The 23,921-nt window shown below is 31.4% G+C and overlaps 1 protein-coding gene across 1 annotated transcript in view; it reads left to right on the top strand.

Annotated features, from left to right (window-relative positions):
* The window catches only part of LOC127726798 (uncharacterized), an 86,135-nt gene that overhangs the window by 13,634 nt on the left and 48,580 nt on the right, over window positions 1-23,921 (top strand). The window contains exons 7-9 of the mRNA XM_052234251.1: window positions 102-326; window positions 3,361-3,441; window positions 7,537-7,673. Of these exons, the coding sequence (XP_052090211.1) occupies window positions 102-326; window positions 3,361-3,441; window positions 7,537-7,673 (443 nt within the window). The remainder of the gene's footprint in view (window positions 1-101; window positions 327-3,360; window positions 3,442-7,536; window positions 7,674-23,921) is intronic.

Below are 23,921 nucleotides of genomic sequence, written 5' to 3' on the forward strand. Positions count from 1 at the left end.
GCATTACATCGATGTTCTGCAAAAATAGTATGTACGAACGGAAACATTTATCTTGCTTTTTAAAGTACAATTCTTTGATGTTGATTTTGTTTTCTTCACAGACAATACGGTAAATGACAGCTGGAATTGGTGTGACGAATTTCATTTTTTAGGATATTTTCTAAAGCATATAAAAACGATAAAACAGGAAATAACACAAGATTTGTTTTATAAAGCATCAATGTGTATTGATTTAACCAGATACACACTGACTACAACAGCAATATTCATAAGGAAATCAAGATTTGAAGTATACAATATAGCTACGAGGATTTCCATTTCTCCAGGTATTTGTTTACGTTTGATATAAACATATTTGCATTATAAATATTTTTTATGATGATGACAAACGTAGTAAATAATTAAGTAATGATAAGGAAGAATCAACGGTAGAATACCGATGTTCATAACTCGTTAATCAAAACTCGATAAACAAATAAAAATTAAAAAAAATACTGACTCGAATGATCTTCAAACTGTAAGATACCGTCTGTGTTGGCAGGGGAGTATCTCCTTTTTTAGCCATGGCGTTGTCAGTTTATTTTCGACTTATGAGTTTGAATGTTCCTCTGGTATCTTTTGCTTCTCTCTTGCACGTATTAATGTTTTTTTTATGATAAATGTATTACTTCAACAGCGTCAATTTCAGTTGTTTTTATGCCCCCATTTATGGGCATTATGTTTTCTGGTCAGTGCATCCGTTCGTCCGTTCGTCTGTTCGTCTGTTCGTCCGTTCGTCTGTTCTTCCGTTCGTCCGGTCGTCCGTCCGACCGTCTGTCCCGCTTCAGGTTAAAGTTTTTGGTCAAGGTAGTTTTTGATGAAGTTGAAGTCCTATCAACTTGAAACTTAGTACACATGTTCCTTATGATATAATCTTTCCGTGTACAATGGACATATTCTTGTTTATTCTTAGCTCTGCTTGATGATGTTTTTGTTAGAAGCAAACAACTGTTAATAAAGTGCGCAAAATTTGAAATATACTTATTAAGACACGATAAGACGAGATCAGAGACAATGTTACTGCAGAGAAATAGAAGTTCGTCAATATACATGAACGTTAAAATTAATAATTACGCAAGATGTTTTCTCTTCTTATTTAAATAAGTTTTTGTATGAATTCTGTTAAAAAAATGATCAGAATCCATTGGAAAAAAACTCGATAAAAAAATTCTAAGTTTGTGTTGACATCATCTTCGTTGGTTTTGTCGAATGTATAAATTAAAAAAAAAAATTCGTGACCTAAAAAAAGAAATTTGTATCAGGTTGTGACCACTGTATTGGTTACAAAACAAGTACATACTAATACTAAGCCTGAAAATTAAGCATCAAAACGGATCAACCGCATTAATAAAAATCAAATCATATTGGGCTGTTATGTTTTATTCCTCTACACATGTGAATTCTGATATTAAGTTTGAAAAAAAAACAACAATATTATCCAGGCATTTCAAATTAAACATCTGTGTCGATTTAAGGAGTAAACTATGTTATGTACAACACTATCTAGCATGACCTATACTGAGTTTTAAAATATATGATTCTCGTACCGTCTGTATACCATGAAACAACTTTAATCAGTTTATGGTATACTTTTAGGTTTTTGCTCTTCTTCTTTAAATCAGATTTCCAGTGAACAACTGTCGACAAGAGGTCAAATGAAGTGGCTTCAAGGAATCATTGGGAATCGTACGGCCTTCAACAATAGTGGATTGATTGTTGGTTATTTAACGTCCAGTGGCAGATATTTCATGCATGTTCAGGACGACCTTCAACATTAAGAAAAAACCCATACCGTATAGTCGCCTATAAAAGTCTTAGACATTCAAACGAAGAAACAAACGGTCTTATCTATAACAAAACAACTATCGAAAAACAAATATGGCAAACATGAACTAACAACAATCATTGCAAAACAGGCTCCTAACTTGGACAGGCACATATATAATGTGGCGTGATTAAACATGTTTGTGAGCACACATTCCTCCCCTAACCTGGAATTGTGATGTAACATTATTATAAGAACAAACAGTAAAAATCACAAAAATCAGTTGTAATTGGCTTTACTCAAAATATCGGCTTCAGTCACACAAAAAAACAAACAAACATAAAAACAATAGACACAAGCACCGAATAAAGAGAAGTATCTGAAAGCTAGTTTAAAGCTAGAAAAGTGCTTCGGACGCATGATATATTAATAACGCGTTGTTTTCATTATTTGTACAACTTATTCATTGGTCATGTTCTCCCATACTGAAGTATCAATCTAATTCGAATATGTACTTATATCTCAGATTGTAAATGTACAAAATATTCTTGTAGGTTGATTTAAGTTTTGAATTCAAATATATAATTACAATATTAATGTTATGAGCTGCTCAATAATGCGTTTATGATATCATTTAACTCCTTACCACGGTAAAATATAAGAAGGCTAAAATCAAATTAGATGTTAAAGAGCACAGAAAAACCAAAATGCCAAGACACTGTTGTAAATACTGGGTTTTCATAGATTGTGACCTATGTTCGACTGAGACATTCAGTTGAATCTGAAGCGGCATGGCGGATAATAAAGGATTAATAAAAGAAGCTAACCCAATTAAAGCACATTTCATTTTTAACACTTGACAATGTTTGCATACATGTTAAATTGTTCATTATATAGTATTAGTAGTACCTTTTAACATCAACATATGTTAATTGTACAAACCTTAGCATGGGGAATACCTTTGCCGTTACTTCATGATTTTTAATTCACTGTTAATGTATTCAATACTACAATAAGCAAATATATTTCCCGCGCATTATTGTGTTCAACATCTTACTTTATTTACATGCCTTTTAACCACAGCCATGCAGTTACAAGTTGTATCAAGTATTTCTAGTATTCATGGTTCCATTTGGCTTGTCATGACTGTTTTTTCTAAAGCCATCCATGTGACATTTCTGTTTGATGTACACGTACGGAGGATAACATATTTATAAGAATCTGCCGATTAGAAACTGATTCCTTTTGAAGTTCTCTTCTAGATGATGTGTTTCCCACGGGTTTAGTTTGTAACTCGGATTTGTTTTCTCTCAATCGATTTATGACTTTCGATTAGCGGTATACTACTGTTGACTTTATCTATGAACTCAATTGTTTATTGCATATTTTAGAAAATTAAAAACTCTGATATAATAAACAATAATAAGTCATTTTCAAGAACAAAAAACAAATTGAGGACATTTTGACATCAGTTTAACAATCTTATGAAAAAACAGTATGTCACTTGTTGAAAACTTTTTATCCACTAAAATTGTACGTTACCAGCTGTTTTGCAGGGACATATGACAACATGATGGGTCTAGGTAGAATCTTAATTGCTATTGGTGGATTAATCTTACTACAGACACACCTGTCAGGTTAGTATGGTATTAAAGTAAATGATCGACCGATTACGTATCATTAAATATTTACTGTTCTGAACTGCTACGATATACATTACTTAATTTATTATGGGAAAAGGACTTGAGTCAGAGTGTCATGCTAAAACACTATGGTCACAAACAAATTATGTTTTCACTTCCACTCCCACTGTTGCCACTAGTGTAAAAAAATAAAAACACAAAAATACTGAACTCCAAGGAAAATTAAAAAAAAACCCGGAGAGTCCCTAATCAAATGGCAAAATCAAAAGCTCAAACACATTAAATGAAAGGATAACAACTGTCATGTTCCTGACTTGGTACTGACATTTTCCTATGTAGAAAAGATGGATTGAACCTGGTTTTATAGCTAGCTACACCTCTCACTTGTATGACAGTCGCATCAAATTCCATTATATTGACAACGATGCGTGAACAAAACAAACAGACATAATAGGTAAAAATATCAAATATATAGCAGTCAACATTGTTTTATAATCTTAATCACTAAACAAATCAAACAAATATGTAACAAAGAAGCAAAAAATGGCATAAATTTGCCAAAGTACAATAACACAATGAGGGGATGTATAAATACAGAGCCACGAATAGGGAGCGTACATTATAAATCCCCTATGTTTGTGATATTTTGTGTTTCTCTATCTTTTATTATCTGCGTGCTGTTCTAAAACAAATCACGTGAAATTCACGTAAAACGAGATTAAACATGAAACTCACGTAAAAATTTTTACGTGTTAAAATTTTTACGTGAATTTCATGTGAATTGATATTGCTAATGTGCATCGTCAAAATACAATTATAGTAGAGTTGTTAGCCAAGGAATCAAAATATAGAATTCCCCAGCCCATCAACTGGATAAGAACTTCGGGTTACTGATGGATGCAGTTGAGGACTATGCTAGAAAATGAATAAAGCACGAACCAGACAAATCAGATCTGGACACTTTGTCTGAATGGATCAAAGCTATTTGATCATGCATTCAAATACTAAAATGCACTATGCGCACAATAGTTTATAACCCAATCTATAACCAGGAGGTTGTGGATGCTTTATCTTCTTTGGATGACAAATATGTGTTGTTCCAGCAGATAAAGCCTCCAATATTATTTTCTTCGTATGTAAAAACCATTATTTGCAATGTCTTACAAAAGATCTTGGAATAAACAGCAAAACTGGTGATCCTACATTCTTAAACATCATTTACAAAGAATGAAATTTTACAAAATCACAAATCTGTCCTTCTATCTTTTGGTATTAATATCAAAGAAAACGAAGAAAATCTATCACCATTATTCTAGATACCAAAACTTCACAAAACTCCGTATGAAGAACGATACATAGCTGGATCATCAAGATGTTCGACTAAACACCTTTCGAAAGTGCTGACTACTATTCCTAAAGTTTCTACTTTAAATATGGCCTTCGTTAATGGAAGATGTTTGTTGTTTTTCTGCAGTTTACATGTTGTAATGTACTATTATATTATTTATGTGTGTGTTTCACTGTGCTGAGTTTTCTGGTGTTTGTTTGTGCTGTATTCCTGTCACGTAGTGTTGTCATTTTAGCGATATTTTTTTTATATTGCCATATAAGCGGAAGGTTTGGCTAGCCATAACCCATGTTAAACTAACTTTTTTTTCTTAAAATTTCATGTACCAAGTCAGGAATTTGTATGTTATTATCAAACAGTTCTATGTTTGTTGGTATTTTTTTTGTTACACTTCAGCGGTATACTACTGTTGTTTTTATTCATTTCACGTGAACTTTACATAACAATTTTTGTCATGATTTCAATCAAGTTTGAAAATTTATGTGTTATTTAAAGTTTAATTTTGATAGTTCACACGAATTTCATGCCCCAAAAAAGACCATGTTTTTTTTTCATCTGGAATTCACGTGAAACTAGTTTACGTGAGTGTCAAGGTAAGCTCCTTGGAGATTAAATTCATATAAATTTATTCATCTGAATTTTATGTGAGATTGACATGAAATGCTAAGGGGTCTAAATATTGCACAAACAACATTTTCCTAAAGAAAAAAAAAGAGAAAAAAGTGTATTTCAGCAAAATACATTTGCCTAGCAGGTCGAACAACTGATGTTCTTAAACCCTGCTGACTGCCATTGGCGATGAAATATATATATATAAGTATATATTCATTTTAAAGCAGATTGTTTTTGAACGGTCTTTAAAATCACGATGCAACAATCAAACGCCATCGCGTGTAAAAAAAAGTCTAGTTGTTGATGAAAAGAGGTCGAATTTTCAAGACAGAAGATGGTTATTACTTATGAATTTGTTTTCTTGCAAATAAGAAAAGGTTGATTGTCATTCATGTTTTGGGGGAAAGGGAAGTCAAGATGAATAAAAGTATACAGTCCTTTGAATTCAACATAGAATTATTTTTATCACCAGTATAACAAACTAATGAGAAAATAATATATCACTTCTAACCACTACCCTTAACTTGATTAATTTCTCTTTGAATTCCATACCTAATCATCTGTATTTTTAGTGGTCAATAACTATAACAATCTGAGTGCCAAATGAAATGCAAATTATGGCCGAGAACATGTAAATGTGATATTTATATGAACCCTGGCATGTACTAGACCAACTTGCTGTGCCGGAATCTATATTCTAAAAGACCTTCACCCTCCCTAGTCACATTATTCTGACTAAGGCTAGAGTTTGCTCTTACTCCTAAATGCCGCGTATATGACAGACACGCAGCACATGCCAATGTTCAATTCTTTAGCTTGATGTGTTAACTACTGGTAATTAAGACATGTAGAGGCACATAATCGTCAAAATATTTTACCAGGGACAATCATATTTCATTATAGTCAGATTATCACGATTAAACTGCATACTGATACAATGAAATTCAACGAGGAGCAAAAAAAAGTCTATTATTAAGGTTTTTCAGGTCAAAGTCAGTCAAGGGTTCAGCTTATGCCTATACATTAGAAAGAGTTGTCCATCATTCCAATTGCAAATGCTCAGGTCAGGTAAAAAAATATTGATGTGAATTCTGAAAATGAATTTGTTGAAATCCTATGACCTCAATAGTTCTTTGCATATTTGCAACTTTTTTCACTTTACAAGCCATTCGTATTCCACAAACAATGATGTTTCAAAAATTTATGAGTAACAATACGTTTCTACTATATATAAATAACGGAAAGTCGAGGTGAATATAGGAAAACATAGCAAGCCGAGGTGAAGACAAGGTAAACAATATACTTTCGAGGGTGAAAATTGACTCTATTACACACTTCCAAGGTATTCAATCTATGAAGCTTCATGCTTTGTTTTTATGGTTGTTGATTTTGAAAGATATTGTTAGACTGTCTAATATCTTGGTTAATATCTAGAAATTGATAACGAGGGTCGGATGAAAACAAAACTTTACGACAAAAGAGATGATTTCAGCTTCCCAATTGAAATTCTATGTAGCAAAATTTCAGCAGTGCCTGTATACGGAGTATATATCTCCAAGGTGATACGATATTCCAGGGCTTGTATTTCCTATAACGATTTCATTGATAGAGGGTTACTGCTCACAAAGAAGCTATTAAACCAGGAGTTCCAAGTGGTGAAGTTGAAATCATCACTTCGTCATCACAAGTTGGTTGACCATTCTGGAATATATGTTTCACAGATGACGACGTTTTTTGTGAAGGTAGATACAGAAAAGCGCTTCGGATGAACAACATTTATAAAGTGCTATTTTCATTTCCATACCAGAGAACTGCCAAAACGATGCAAAATATTACAGAATGAGAAGGGAGTTGAGATGGATTGAAGAAATAAACATAAAATCACCAAATGGGTGAAGAAGAAATTAATGAATCTTATGGGGAGTACCAATAATTCAAAGTCGTTATGTCTTATTTTATTTAGAACTCTAAATCAAAAATGACATATGGTATAACTATGAATACAAAAACGTCGTAGTAATTAAACTATAATATGGCAGTCATAAGAAAAAGCAATAAAAGTAAGCTGGATTTTTTTTTTCATGTTTATGATGAAAATCCTGGAAAATATCTTACAATCTCTGTTTTAGATGTCAATGACGACTCCAATCTTAGGGCGGAAATGACTGATATCCAAGTAACTACATTTTCATTTGTTGGATTAATCTTACTGATGCTATGTTTGAAATTAGACAAGTATTGTTCATGTGTTATTTTGAAGAACCTAGTTAGTTCTGACTGAAATTTAAACATATCTTGTCTACAACTGACTATTGATATTTACAAAATGAACAATTTGTCGGTAGAATAGTGTAGACAAAAAATGCAAACTGTAGTTCTAAATCTTGTACCAGAGATATCTGATTAAAATATAGATCCTGTTTCCATGCTTCGCTAACAAGGATTTGACAACACCATTTCACTATCTTCTCTGGTAATTATACCATCAGACAATGATTAAACAGTTTTTTTAGATAAATGTTTACAATTGACAAGTGAGAGTCTAGAGTCGAGAGTCAAGACATTCAAATAAGGGAGCATCTCAAAAGTATGAATTTCATTATTAGCAGTACATTACCAGCTTTCATAGTATTGCATCCAAAAAATATATAATAATTGTTTTAACAAAAAGCTGTTTTAGCAAACAATTTGTAATTAATGTCATTCACTCCTTAGACAGAGAGACAGGTAAGGGACAACTTCACCGATATTCCGGAGGTCTTGAGATCACATTAAGTTTCTGTTCTGGCTGGGTTTGTGTCTAAGTCTGTAGTTTAATACGGTGTATTTTACTAGTGTTGTTTGTCTTATGGTCGTTTTTCGTTTTACCATACCGTTGTCATTTTTTTGTCGATGTGTATAGTATGAGTAAGAATATCACTTTGGTATTACCTCTCTGTTTGAATACCCGGGACAATTTTCTTGGAATATGCAAAAGCAAAAATACGACGGAATTATCAAATTCACATAAACACGTAAAAAACCAAAAGGTTAAGATCAAGGTCGAATTCTAATTACAATGAACACAAACTACACACACAGCAAATAAACAAAACATACATTCTGAGAATCCCTAGACAAAAAAGAAAATTTAGGAAGGAAGATAAGATATGCAATAAAAAGTACAAGTTGTCTCCAATGTGTTGCAAAATGGTATTATGAAAACAATATGTTCATAAATTCTGATAAAACTAAATGTATGGTTAAAGGCCTTAAGACAAATATTACGTTTCCTTCAAGTAGAACTATTCCGAGTAAATTATATGTATCTCTCATTTTTTTTTAGCAAATGAAAATTCCTTATTGTACCATTCTGGGTGTCTGTCTTTTTTTACTCTCTTTGTCACAATTTGGGTATGTTTATTTAAAATGTTATTAAACATTTTTTACCACATTTCGATACAGACAGACGGGACATTTTCAAATTCATTCTGTTGAAAAGGTGCACTTTTAAAAACTTGTTCATTAAAAGTCTAAATTTTCTATAAGTAATTGTTGAATGAGGATTGTTTTTTATCATCCATTTTCTTTTGTCTTTCATACATATTGGATAATGATCACTAATAGAATTTTTGGAAACATGAACCTCTTTGGCCGTGTTTAGATTGGTGAAATATATGTGCTCAATCAAAGTTTTAGACCCATTTGTTATTTGGGTTGGTTCTTTGATTATATGTTGAACGTTATAAGTTTCTAGAGCATTTAACCATCTTTGTGGTATGTTCTTGGATTGTAAAAATATTATGTCAGAATCTCTCATAAGAATAACGTCAAAATTAGATTTCATAGCCACCTTCATCTCATCCTTAAATTTTCTATCCAACCAATTAGTGATTTTGGTGGCGTATACACAAAGCACATTACTAGTAAAAAGGATATTTTTGGACGGGAAGAGGAGAGGCGTGATAAATTTTTCATTTCCTTAGAAGTCCCATGATTTTAATACATATCAACATTTGGACTGACTTGAATTGATTTTTGAATCGAAGAATTGGTTCGAGGCCTTTCTCTTCAGTTTGAAGGAGGCATTTATCATGATGCATAATGTGCGTTTAACATTTGTTACTGGACGTCACAGTAGCAATCAATGAATAAAAAATCTTTATGAAATATGCGTCTCTTAACATATTGGAACATAATGAAACTTAAAATCAATCAATAAATCATTCAATCTAACACACGAACCGAACCAATCAATCGATTAATGAACGAGAAGTTCGTCAAGAATGACATTATGTGAAATTTCAACCAATCAGTCAATTAATTTAATCAACCATTCAAACTAACCAATTCATATGAAATACATGCAATTGATGTTATGCATAATTTTATGGACCTACCAACCAACCAATTATCATGTTAGAAAAGGTGGAAAAATTTCACTCATATGTATTTTCATATTTATTGGAAGCAATTTTAAACAAGCTATTGGTGTGCCGATTAAATAAATAATTAAATAAGAACTTTTGACACGATCCGTTATTTAAATGTCTCAACTGCCAATTGTCAAGTGTAAACATTTATCTAACATGTCTAATAATTGATTGATTGTTTGTGTTTAACTCCTCTTTCGACACTTTTGGCTATTTCGTGGCGTTAATTTATTATTGATAGAGAAAGCCTGAGTTCCCGACGAGATGCACATATATTTGGCAGGTAAATTGCAAATCCTATGCAAATAGATCTAGAGTCGAACGCACCCGCCACGGTTTAGATTCGAACTCAAAACCTCATTATTGACAGGCTAGTGAATTAGTAGATGAACAACTTAGACCACTCGGCCCGCCAGGACCACATCAGTAAATAAAATCTTTGTCTACAAATGCTTCACGAAGTGTATCCTTAGGACAAAACCTGAGGATCGTGAAAGGGGTTTAAAATAAACAGTAGAACGTAGTGTTGGCAGATTCTTGTAAGCGAAGCGTGGACACAAGATCTGTATTCAAATAATTTCTTTTTCATCGTCCATATTGGGGTTACATAAACTTCATGATATAGACAACAGAACAAAATCAAAATATTTGACAATAACTTCATGTATATTTTTAGTGCTAGGGCTACGTCATACACTGACGTCAACACTAGATACAATAGGTAAAACACGACGTCGTTACCCCTGAGATATTCTCAACGTAAGTCCGATTAGACGTTTGAGGTTGTCTGACCAAATTGAAACCTCAACGATTGGATTCACGTCAGTCATTAAATAATCCTAGGCTTGCTAAAGTGTATCTTGTCTGTTAAATATTTAATAGAGCTTGTATGCTTCCTTCATTCTATGTGGTTGTCTGTACTGTTCCGTAAGTAAATTAATAGCATCTATGTAACTTCCATTTGTTAGCACAAATCCTATCCAAAGCTTCCATTTCAATTTTTATTTATTTTAGATAATAAGAATTTTCTTTCTATACCAATGAAAGGTTGAAATGTACAGCAGATTCTTACTTATCAACAAACATTTGCCTTTCAAGACTTAGGCAGTGTAAACATAGGTACACGATAGTCACTAGCGATATTTGTTAGCGCAATACGACTTATATCAGAGGCATTATAACTTGTCAGTGGTTGAGAGACAAATGAAGCGTAGACTGATGTTGTGTTTTGAAAATAATAACTTTCGCTGGGTGGGAAGGAGAGCTTTCTACATTGAGTATTTGAAATGAAGATTGTGTTACATTGCAACGTGCTACATGGTCTTGAATAATTTGTTTCAGACTGTATAAATGTATCAATTTAGTGCAGAAATTATTAGAATACTTATCTTTGTTAAAATTTCAGATCACACATTGTCTTAATCCGCCAGACGCGTGTCTCGTCTACAAATAAGTTATCAGTGACGCTCGTATCAAATTGTTTCTAGGCAAGTCATTTACCAATGCTCAAATTCATTAAGAAAAAAACAAATCAAGGTTTAAACAAACAAAACTGTGAGAATCACGTGAAACACCAAAAGGAAAGATATTGGGTGTGTCGCCAGGGTAAGCGTCTGCTGCTGTGCATACATGTTAAATGGATTTGTGAAATATGAACATCAATTTACAACTGTTGTCTCTAGTTTATGGAAAAGTTAGCAATTATTTCTTTATAATTATTTATTTCCTTAACGCTATAGTTACCCGTCTCTGTTTTCATTTTAGCCTACACATTAAATGGTCTTCGCTAATTGTAGCGATTGTAAAACAACAGAGTCAAACATTCAGCACAGAGTTATTTGAATTCATAAATTATTCAGGAAATTTAGCACAGTATTCCAAAATACAAATTACACAATTTGCATACGTCCATACGTAACTATGTCTGTCTTTGTGCTTGAATGACCATTTTTATAATAATGTGGTTTAGAATGAAAATATCTTGAATACAACACATAGTAGAATATATTGTACTAGTATGTTATGATATTCCATCATATTGAGTCTGTCACGATGAAGTTAGATTATGAAACAATACACATCGATAGGTTGTAGGCAAAATCAATCAATTGAGTTTACATTTTACTTTGCCATTGAGTATGCGGAATATATTGGGAATATTTACTAACTTTCTATCTCTGAATGTCCAGATAAGAAAACTTAAGGTGGATGGGGGGTCTTAATTAAAATCCATAGATTTTTTTAATAATTTGGAAAAGGAAAAAATTGCATAAGCTCAAAGAAAAAATGATATTATATACATTGTGTGCTTTATCAAGTAAATGTTTGTGGTTGTCTTTAAGGTATTTCGATATACACAGTGTATTCCTACTGCATCTTGTGTACGTCTATTAGATAGATCTCATTTATAGTATTAAAATCTAAGAACTCAAATATAGAAAACTTTTCAACAAATGACCGAGCTTATGAATCTGAATATCCCTTTGGTATCTTTCGCTTCTCTTTCATGCAAATATGAAATGTCATAATTTTATATATTGCCTAGGTCGATGTCTGTGTGAAATTTTGTCAAATACTTTTAGAACAGGCTGTCGGTTTCTTCTTACAGTAAAAACTATTTTCTATGCAAAAATCATTCATATTTTTATTCGAGCACCACCAATGAGTCCTATGTAGACGAAACGCACGTCTGGAGTACCAATTTATAAACGTAGTATCTTTGATGTGTTTTTATACCTTAAATTTTCTAAGAATATTAAATTTTAGTATTTTAAATTTTAACAACCTGTAAACAGTTTGGCTTTCGATATTTAAAAAAAAAACGTTTGAAGTATGTGTAATGGGATATCACATTCGTATTTGTACCGTAAATTCAGATTTGATCTATGTTAACCCATTGATTATTTAAATAATATTATTCTCGAAGATTATCAATTAAACACCGTACTTGTATCTTTAAATATTGTTTTAATCGGTACTAATTTTGATTTAGTTTTTGAAAATTAAAACATAACTTAATATTTATTGCGATTCAGTTAAAAGAACTTATGATACTACATCCAGTAAATATGTTTTTTCTTATATTCTGGCATTGCACAAGGTAATGCGTTTCTCAGAAAGTTTATGGCGACTTTTCACTTAATCAATTGGATATGTAATGATTGATACTTTAGTGTTAAAGAATATGATTTATTCATTAGCAGTAATTGGCGTTGAAGTAGCTTTCATTAACTCTTATATTTGTGCTGTGTGTCTATTGTTTTTATGTTAGTTTTCTTTTTTCTTTTTTGTACTGATCCATTAAGTTTAGCCTTTACAACTGATATTTACATTTTGTTCTTATGTTTTGCTTCTAAATACTGTCCAAGGTTAGGAGAGGGTTCAGGTCACAAAACCTTCAATCCCACCACATTCTTTTAGTGTCTGTACAAAGGCAGGAACCTGTAATTCAGTGGTTGTCGTTGGTTCAGGTCAATCATATTAGTTTTTCGTAACTTGTTTTGAAATTAACTCGGCTAGTTTTCTCGATTGAATTGTTTTACATTTTGTCATGTCAGGGCTTTTTCTGGCTTACTAAACGGTATGGGTTATGCTCATTTTTAAAGGCAGTATGAGGACCTTTACTTGCTTACATCCACATCATTTGAACTCTGGTGGATAGTTGTGTAATTGGTAATAACACCACAATTGCTCATAATTGTACCACAGATGAATATTCAAAAGACAAAACTTAGCCTATATTTATTGCAAAGGTAACGATAAAAAAGTAATATGATCAAAATAGAAATTCGTTTGTTTTTGTGATGGTGAAAGACTTCACTTAACTGATAGTTTTGTGTTTTTATAATGTAGGCACATTTTTCACATTTATTGGTATAAATAGTTTCACAGAAAACAAGCAGACAGGAACGATTCAAAACATCAAAAAAGAAGACGCAGCTTTAATTAAAGTTGAAGGATTTACAACTAAACACTTTGGGAGAATTCAGCAAAACAACCTTCACATACATCAATTTGTTTCAATCCGCTCATCAATGATACCAAAATTAGGAATGATCGTACCAAAGGTGTGTAGAAATATATTAACATTTGATATATACTCAACGATAAAGAATGTATTTCAAATACAATATTTTGATACATATTGTATATAATCTTGTATTTGTAAATGTTTAAGATATTTTGATAGAACTTTATTAATTAGTACATTATCTAATTACATGTGATGGAATGATATCTTTAATCACTCTTTTAAGGATTCCGTGAAAATAGTTCAATATATGGACAATGCTATTTGGAATTAAAATAAATATGAATGCTTTTTATTGACAAATTTACTTACAAGTCCAAAATAAAGAAAATGTCAGACATGTTTTTAAATATACATTTTACGTATGACTACGGAAGTAGTAAAAATATATAAACATTATCTAACTTATAATTTTTTTAAGAAGTATTAATGATTTTATTCCATATCAGAATATTTAGAACCTAACCTCACAAAAGAATTAATTTGAATTTTCTGGTTTAATTGCTTTCTTGACTGTGTGCATTTAGCACAAAACAAACTATATATATCAATGAAATCTGAATGATGATTTATGTAACTTCTTATAAGTCGATGAATCTCTTTATTGTCCTGTATTTGTTTTAAAGAAAAAGATACGCGAAAAATAAGCAAAAAATATTGATGCAAATTATACGTGTGCAATGAAAAAAACCCAACTTAATGATAACATTTTTTTTGTTGTTATTTATACTTTATACAATAAGCACATTGAAAATAATGTCTTCTTATGTAAAGTATAAAAACTCATCAAAGACTAATTAGTGGTACTCGAATTAAAACAAAAGGAAGGCCAAGTGGGGAAGACCAAAGTAGGTCTAGGATATTTTTGTGATGAAAAGAAGGAACACCAAACAAAACTTCAACAAATCTGATCTGAGGGATATTACCTATTTTAATGCGCACAAGTCATATATGTAAAGATGTTTCCTCATTACGTGGTCAGATGTTTCTAGTTCAATATATCATATTCCAATAAAAAGTTTGTTGCGTATGAAAATCTAAACATAGCCTCATCATAGAATCTAAAAATGTATCAAATGAGGAAATATTTGTTGGTGTAAGGATGTTACCCTTTGACGAAGGTGAATGTACGTTGACTTATATAATTGGTCTCTGATGGATTGTTGTCTCATTTGCGATGATACTAAAAGTACCCTTTTTATATAATGAGAGGTGTTAATGTAAAGGAGGAACGATCGTATTAATAAAAACACATTACTCCCTTTTCTTGGTAGTAATAGAATCACACATTATTTTGTTAACATCAAACCAGATAGTAAAAAGAGAGCAGAATTTGTTTTATTTATTTTTTATTTTTTCATAAATATTCAAGACCCACCTTGATCAACTGAAGACCAGCAGTGGAAGGGAACAACAGGGCAGTTACTTTTCCAGACGTGTGTGGATAAAATGTCAGATGTGCATTGATCGCAATGAAGCACTCTATTGGTGCAATACTTGCAAGAGGAGTATCTGCTGTTTCTGTAAGCTTTACCACGAGAAGGTTTGGATTGTTAAAAATCACGATGTGCAAGCAATGCGACTTTTGTTCTAGTTTGCTGAATGCCAGAATTTCAGTTTTTTTTTTTTACTTTTGTTTTTTTGTATAAAATCACGATAATGTTATATTTTTCAATACACCATTATAGCATATTTATGTACTCTTACTTCTGTGGGCGAAAATGTATTGTTTTTGTTTCGCCTTGACGTAGTCAAAAAGCGCGACTCATGTATGTTGTTTACGACGGCGCCAGTTGTTAAAGTTTGTGATTATGTCAGATTAAGGGAAACAACTTATAATAAGGCAATGATATTTGGAATACAGTTGTACAAATATTGACACATCTCATTTCAATGGAAATATTTTTTGCTCTGCCCCTTAGCCATGGTCTATTGACTTTTACACCTTTGCATAATAATGAATTGCCATGTTAAAGTTTTTGATTAGGTCAGTTTAAGGGGAACTACGTATGATGTCAATGATATTTTGTATGTAGTTATAGTAGCAGTGGCATAATATTTCATCAAAATTTATTTGTCCCTGTAACTTCAGTTTTGGTTTATTGAAATTGAATATTTTCCATATTTTACATTTTACATGTAAAAATATTGCTATTTTGGTTTCAACATTTTGCATTTAACGTTTAGAATTACATACAGGCGAGACATATCTCTGTGTGAACAGTTTATTTACATTTTCGAGAGTATTTTCTTGATTTTATACTGAATAATGACCATTTTTTAGCATATCTGAGTTAAGTTCGACCTAAGGCATGTAATTTTTGTAGATATCTAGTTAACATTGTCAATTTTATATAATAAATAGAGAATATTCGAGGGATTATATTGGATAAGGGTTGATATAGGGTGTGATATTGAAAAAGCCATATCATGTTAACTTTATTATATACTTCTAGTAGATGTTTATCATGTGACGTGACGTCATATAGATTAAGGGTTTGATAAAGCCTTTGCAACGGTGACTGATATCGAAGACGTGACGTCATACAGATTAAGAGTGTGATAAAGCCTTTACAATGGTGACTGATTTCGATATCATCACGGATGGGTGATACAGCACGATTGCCATTGATTGTATTACACATACAATTTACATGTATTTACTACTAAGTATATAATAAATGTACATATTGAAGCAGTTGACTGATAGGGCGATATAGTCGTAGCCTTAATTGGTGGTATTACAAAATTTATGCAATTTGCAAAATCTGACAACAGGGACAACAGGAAAAACATGATGTGCTTCTTGGCAGATCATATTTAACATCTTTACGGAAAATTTAGAGACGAATTATCTCGGCAAAGATTTAATTTCGGATAGCTGAAATATTTACCATCAGACAAATGTAGCATATAATTACATATTATGTATATGTAAAATTTATGTTTTTTTTCTCGTTTTTTTTTTTGCTGTTGCTATTTTGTTGTTTTACTTTGATTGCAGTTTGTAACTTATAGTTAATAATGAAAACATGTAGGTTATAAATTAACTATTTTACAATCTCGGGAGTAGCGGGACCATTACTTATAGATTATTACATGGCATTTTCCATATTGGCCCTGGTATCAGCCCTAGACTCCCATATCAAGCCAGAGGGCTTTAGCCAGAGGGCTTGATATGGGTCGTGGGCTGATACCACGGACCATATGGAAAATGACATGTAATAATCTATTTATCACATATTTTCAAGCAAGAGAAAAAAGATAGCATATACCAAATTATGTTTGATATTTTCAACAAAAATTCAAAAAAACATTTAACGAAAAAAATTTAAAAAATGTATCACAGTGAGTTAACAAAGTTCGAATCCCAGTGAGTAAACAAAGTTTTGTGAAAAGTTTAACAAATAATTAACAATAAATATATTAATTCCCAGAATTGTAAATATTAAACGACTTTAAAAAGTGTTACATTTCCAATTAATGCTGACGAAGAATACACCATATCGCTACTATGATTTGGTAATATGTTCCGCTTGAACTTTCGATGTCATACAACAATCGCTTTTTCATTGTGACGTCATATATTTTCTAAATTCTTTATGACGTCCAAATTTTACGGGAACTTTTGTGATTTCCACTGTTGATTTTTTACATTTTTTCTACTACAGCAGATTCGTAAATTTCTAAATTTCTTTTCATTGTGTTCTCATTTTTCATTTCTTGTATGAATTTACATACATCGTCATTTGATCTGTGAGAAACCTCTCCTGATCGTCTAACTGCTTCGGATGACAACTTGTTTACAAATAGTTTTTGATTGACAGGTTACCGGAAGTTAACCTCAAGGGCTGATATCGATATTGGTCCCGAGGGCTGATAACCAACCTTGACTTCCGGCTATTATTGACCATGCAAAAACGTACATATCAGTACAAAATATGTGATAAAATATTATAATATAACATACTGCAACTTTCTTCATCAATAAAAAAAATTACCATAAACAGATGTGTTTATATTATGATTTAATTTGTATGTTAAACCCTCCGATGGTAGATGTGAAGGACACAGATATCTCTCGATATCTCCAAACGTATTTTTTTTAATAAACTGAATACTCGAAACTGAATAAAGCTTTATTATGTCACTCATTATAAAATTTTCTTTTTTACTCAATATCTTATAAAGGAATAAATCTCATTTTGATATGCACAACATGAGAACTGAAAAGATGAAAATCATTATATTATGTTTTATAATGAGTGACATAAAGGAGATGACTTTTGACATTTTCACAATTGAATTTTAAATGAATAACGTTTTATCAAGTGTGTAACAGAAAATGAAACAGGAATTCAAGCTTCCAAATAGAATAACTGTTGAATAATCACCAAACATGTACCGTGAGCAACAAATCGGGTCCCGCTATTGGAGCAGGGTCCATCCAATAGCACACGAAATCAACCTTGGGTTTTGGTGGGCCTTTTGTTTCTTTGTGGTATTTTGTGAAGGTGTATGTCTTTTTGTCGGCTTTCGTTTTTTGCCATGCGTTGTCAGTTTTCTTCGACTGATGAGTTCTGAATGTCCCTTTGGTATCTTCAACCTCTTCTTTGAAAATATAAATAAAATGTATTTCGAGGAATTTTAGCAGAAACTATATAAAATTATACTAATGCAAAAACTCATGAACTATATAAGAATTTAATGAGTTTTATAGGAAATTTCGAATGTGCATATTGAACGGGACTAATTTAGAACTACTAAAAGGACGTTTTATAAATGTTTCATAAAAAAATCTCGTCGTAATTATCACAAGAGTAATTCTGTCACTATACAAGCTGACATCCAGTTGAAGTTAAACAAAAGAAATGGAACTCTTTATTAGAGAAGTTGAGAAAGGCCAAATTGGTATATTTGAAGTGTTTAAATCTGTTTCTATGGGCTTTATAAGTTTAATTTAGGTGCATAATTTAGGATTTAATGTATCTTATATAATTATATATTTTACTTAAATTATAGTATGGAACTTCGAGATTTTTGTAAACTATAAAATTAAAGACTAATTTAAAAAAAAAAACCAGTCGATTGTGGTTTGAGCATATACATGTGGATCTTTGAAATTACTAATTTGCATCTCTGCCCCCGGCGACATTTTTTTCGTAATTCGTACAAACGGGCAACAATTTCATCGAAAAGAGAAAGTCGAGTCCCCTTTTTATGTTCTGGCGTGTTTGAGTTGACTAATGTGAAATGTGTCTTGAAAACGTATAAAGCAAAAATATCATCTCGTTTCAGATTCTATTACTTTTAAACATTATAACATTAAAAATTCAAAATAAAAACAAATACATACATGAGTGGAATACCTTTTTGATGAGTCATAACAACAGAGTAGGCGTGTTTGAATAACATTTTTTTTTCTTAAAGTTCTCTTGACGACAGACTTTAGTTGTGGATTTTTTTTGTGCATATCTTCAAAAACGTTCATTTTGTGTGTGTGTTATCTAGGGTTATTAGTCTTCAATCTCTGAAAATTTTAGTCTTCCCGTCCACTAAATATATAATTGATATTTTTTTTTAGAGTTATTGAACTTTCGAAAATTCCCCCTGACAACCGATCAGCTAATAGTTTTAAGTTGACTTAAGGCCTCATAGTATATAAAAGGATGCTTAATAGCTTGTAGATACATCTGTCCTTTAAAATACAACTGGCATATAAGCATCGTAATGATACTATGTAGATAAATTTATCGGTTTTCAAGAGCTAAATTGTCAGCGCATCATCCTTACAATGATTTCCATTTTTACGATTATAAAAATGTGGAGCTAATTTATACGAAGTGGAAACCTCACTGTATACATATACCGGTATCCTAGTTTCTTGAATTTCCAAATATTGGATTTATTTAGAATTACTAAAAGGAGTTCTGTAAATATTTCTTTAAAATCAATTGGAAATTACGTCGCAATGATCATACGAATAGTTCCATTACTATATACAAACCGGTATCATATATACTAGATCCATTTTTTCTGAGCTTGTCCACGAACGGTAAGTCTAAATAGTTACAAACCAACAATAAAAAATCATCTATGCATTTCTGATTGTTAAAAAAGCCAGAAGAGCTGTTGAGAGACGACTAAGATGAAAAATAAAAATAAAAAGATGACAACCACTTGCTATTGCCAAGAGAAAAAAAGAAGCAAAAATAAGATCTTTTGTATATAGAAGGAGATAGAACTAGTGCATTTGTATGTCAGATTTCATAAAATTGAGATTTTTTCGTATTTCAAAACAGGCAAAAGAGGTAATTTTTTCTCAAAGTCATGTAATTTTGAGTTTCACCGAATGTGTCTTGTTCATGAAAGGTTTTCAGGAAGAACTGGTTAAATAGATGGCATGTGGAGGGAATAGAGTGTTAAATGTCTTGTTGTTAAAGTTTTACGTTAAACGTAAAAATTTTGGTTTCAGAATTTAGAAATTGATCAAAAACACCGATCATTACAGAATTCAATAATTATTTTGGCAGTTATGACTTTTTTCTTAAAGATTTCATATCAACAGATAACTATTAAATAACGTCCAATATAAAGTGGACACGTTGAAGAAAAACAGATATAATTTTGTATATAATAAAATTTGAATATATTCTTATGGTTTGATATTGACCTAAACAGTTCATTTTGTTTTGGTGTTTTTTTCACCAGATAAATGTTGTTTTTGTAATCATAGTGCCGATACCGCTTTTCAGTCTAAAGGATACCATCCGGAAAGTTGCAAGTGATTGGACCATAACACAATTTGGTAGTAAATTTCCAATTCACAAATGTTGTACTTTAACATAAACTACATGTAGTACTCCCATAAGCACAGTCGATATTGGACGTTTTTAGTTATCATGTTGAAATCAGTTTGATTTTGTGCGCTCTCAAGCGTTTTATATATTTACCCTTTGAAACTTTTGACGCATGAAACGTACAGAAATTTGCATCTTAGGTTTTGTATACTTTGTGCTTGAACAAATAAACCATTGAAACGAACATTTACATGAAAAACTACACATTTGCAATTTTTTAGCATGCTAGTCTGAATAAAACAAAAGAGTAGGTTCACGAAGGGTCTATATTGGTCTTATATTTGTTTGATGTTTAAATTCAGTAATAGTTATAAACATCTAATGATGAAATATATGAAAATATCTGACAAATTCAAATTCAGCAAGTTATGACGCAATGAAAACTAATGATGTCGATATGACGTCATAATTGTGCACTCTTATAAGGACAATCATAATTTTGACTAACTTTTTGACTAAATTTTATAAAATTTTTGTTTCAAAAGACATTTGCCACATGCAGCACCGACATGATGTTTTTTTAGAATGTGTATCTGATCCAGACACATCTTTGTATAAAACAATCTGTTTGGTCGGAAGATATTATCAATGTTTTAAGAAGCACTAGTAACCCGAATTTAGCTTGAACGGACAAAAACGTATTAACGCTATTTAAATGAGTTTAATCGTCGTCATTTGATAAAGATTGACAAAAATTGAAAATCATTTTTAATTTATTTCAATGCATATCAAATCATTTTAATGCCAGTCAAATAGATTCCCTTGCAGTTGTTCAATTTAATTTAAGATGGTGGTAAGTTGCGTCAAACCAATAGGCCACGCCCCCATTAAACTATTTCAAACTGGTATTAATTCGTTTTAAACAGTGTTGAGACCCGAGCTTTGTACAGGTAAATCACTCAAGCAAAACAACATCGATGTATCTATCGTTTATTTGTTTCAAACTTTATCGACTTTAGTTAAATGCGTGTATTCTTAGTAAAGTCACATACTTCACAATTTAAACAAATGAATGAACAATACAATTGACATATAAGGAATTTAAATAAAAACATTGAAATATTGATGCACGGTTTAAAAATGCAAAACTTGTGAATCTGTTAAAAATAAAATAGTTAGATGTTTAACATATCTTTAATTTGCCCAAATGCAGTAGATCTTTATCTCACATATTCATTTTAAAAATTGCTAAGTGCTATGAAAACTCGTTGCATGTAAGTAACGTATGGTCCATTGCAATGACTTAAGAAACTTTATGTATTCCTGTATATTTCCGTTTCTCTTTTTCTGTTTTACTATATTGTACTCGTAAATCAAATAAAGACACGGAAATAAAAATAACTTCACAGAAATTATTTATTGTGTACATAATTTAAATCGGTGTATCTTATATTTTCGGTAAACTACAAATATTTCCTAGCTGTATATTGATATATGGAATAGCTTGTAATAAAAAACAATGTTGTGTTAAATAATAAAATTAATGAAGATAATGGTGACATTTGTTGATTTTAATAAACAGTTAAGTCTTGCTCAAAATTGTAAATGAAGTAACAGCTCAATGAACTTTTAAAAACTGTGTCAAATTGTAATACCGGTCACTGGCCCGAAACAAGCGTTAATTGTGGAAAAGCAGCAAAATACAAAAATATATAAACATAACAAATGCATACAAACAGGCAACCTGGCTAAAATCTTATTTACAAAATAAAACAACAAAAATACCGAACCAACGACAATTTAATGCAGTAAGTAACTTATCGAATGGCAAAATCAAAATCTTAAACACACCAAACGAATGGAAAACAACTGTCATATTCCTGACTTATTACAGTCATTTCCTTATGTAGAAAATGGTGGATTAAACATGGTTTTATAGGTAGCGAAACCTCTCACTCGTATAAACATATATTTGAACCTGTCAAAATGGTGAACAGCAGACAGATAAAGGGTTTGATGTATCTAAGTTTGAATATTTAAGATATTACAATAAATTCATCATAGATGCAAATGTCATTTTTAGGGCCGAATTGAGGCTTTCGTAGCCATACTCTTTGTGTATTTATATATTCTGCACAGTCAACTTAATGGTATTCTCAACAATCTTAAAATCTACTATCGACAGGAAAGAAAAGTGCAGGTGGCCATTATCTATACTCAGTTCAACTCTTTGGATATTTGTAAAATGTCTAGGATATCTACAATGTATTCTTTTGTGTGCCAGCAATACTTTTTAGCGTGTATTTGGAAAGAGCTAGATTAACAGATTACTGAGTTTCATTTGTTTGAATTTTTTGATAGAGATACAAGTATATACCTATTTTATATACGAATCCACACTCGTGCAAAATGTCATAATCAGAAATAGCACACAACCGGTAAATACCATTGTTTGATTGATTAATTGGTGTTTATTGACACTTTTAGTCGTATTTGCTACTGTATTTCGTTAAGGTCACCTGTTGTTTATGGTGGATGCTGAAATGCTTGGAGAGAACCACCGACCTTTGACAGGACAGCTGATTCTCAATTAAGATTGTAGTGCCTGTTGTGGGGTTCGAACTTCAGTGTTGACAGGCTAGTGTTTGAATTTAGTCTAAACTGAAAATTTTTGCTTTTTTTACCTTTTAATTCAATCCTTAAATTTGACAGCAATAAACGAAACTACAAAATTACCGTGCATTTTGTAAGTTCAATATATAATTGTGATAGCTGTAGAGTTTATAAAAAATCCAATTTGATTTGTAAAAGTTAACGAACTGTTTAAAGGTAACTATCTGAATTTAGTCCGAACTGAAAATTCTAGTTTTTTTTACCTACTAATTTTTAGAATTTGACAGAAATAAACCAAGCTACCAAATAACCTGTCACTTTGTAAGATCGATATTTAATTGAGATAGCTGTGGAGAAATATAAAATACATGTTGAATTGAAAAAAAATATAGAATTTTGTAAAGGTGACTATCTGAATTTAGTCCAAACTGAAAATTCTAGCTTTTTCTACCTATTACGTAAATCCTTAAATTTGACAGCAATAATCCACAATACCAAATAACGTGGCATTCTGTAAGATCAATATATAATTGAGATAGATAGATTTATTCAGACCAGTCGAGACTAAATTTAAAGGTCAAGATTGGGTAAGGCAGGTCGAGACTGGTCGAGACTGGTTGAGCATTGATTGAGACTGGTCGAGCATAAGATTATCAAGT

The sequence above is a fragment of the Mytilus californianus genome, unplaced genomic scaffold (assembly GCF_021869535.1).
Source record: "Mytilus californianus isolate M0D057914Y unplaced genomic scaffold, xbMytCali1.0.p SCAF_18, whole genome shotgun sequence".
NCBI lineage: Eukaryota > Metazoa > Mollusca > Bivalvia > Mytilida > Mytilidae > Mytilus > Mytilus californianus.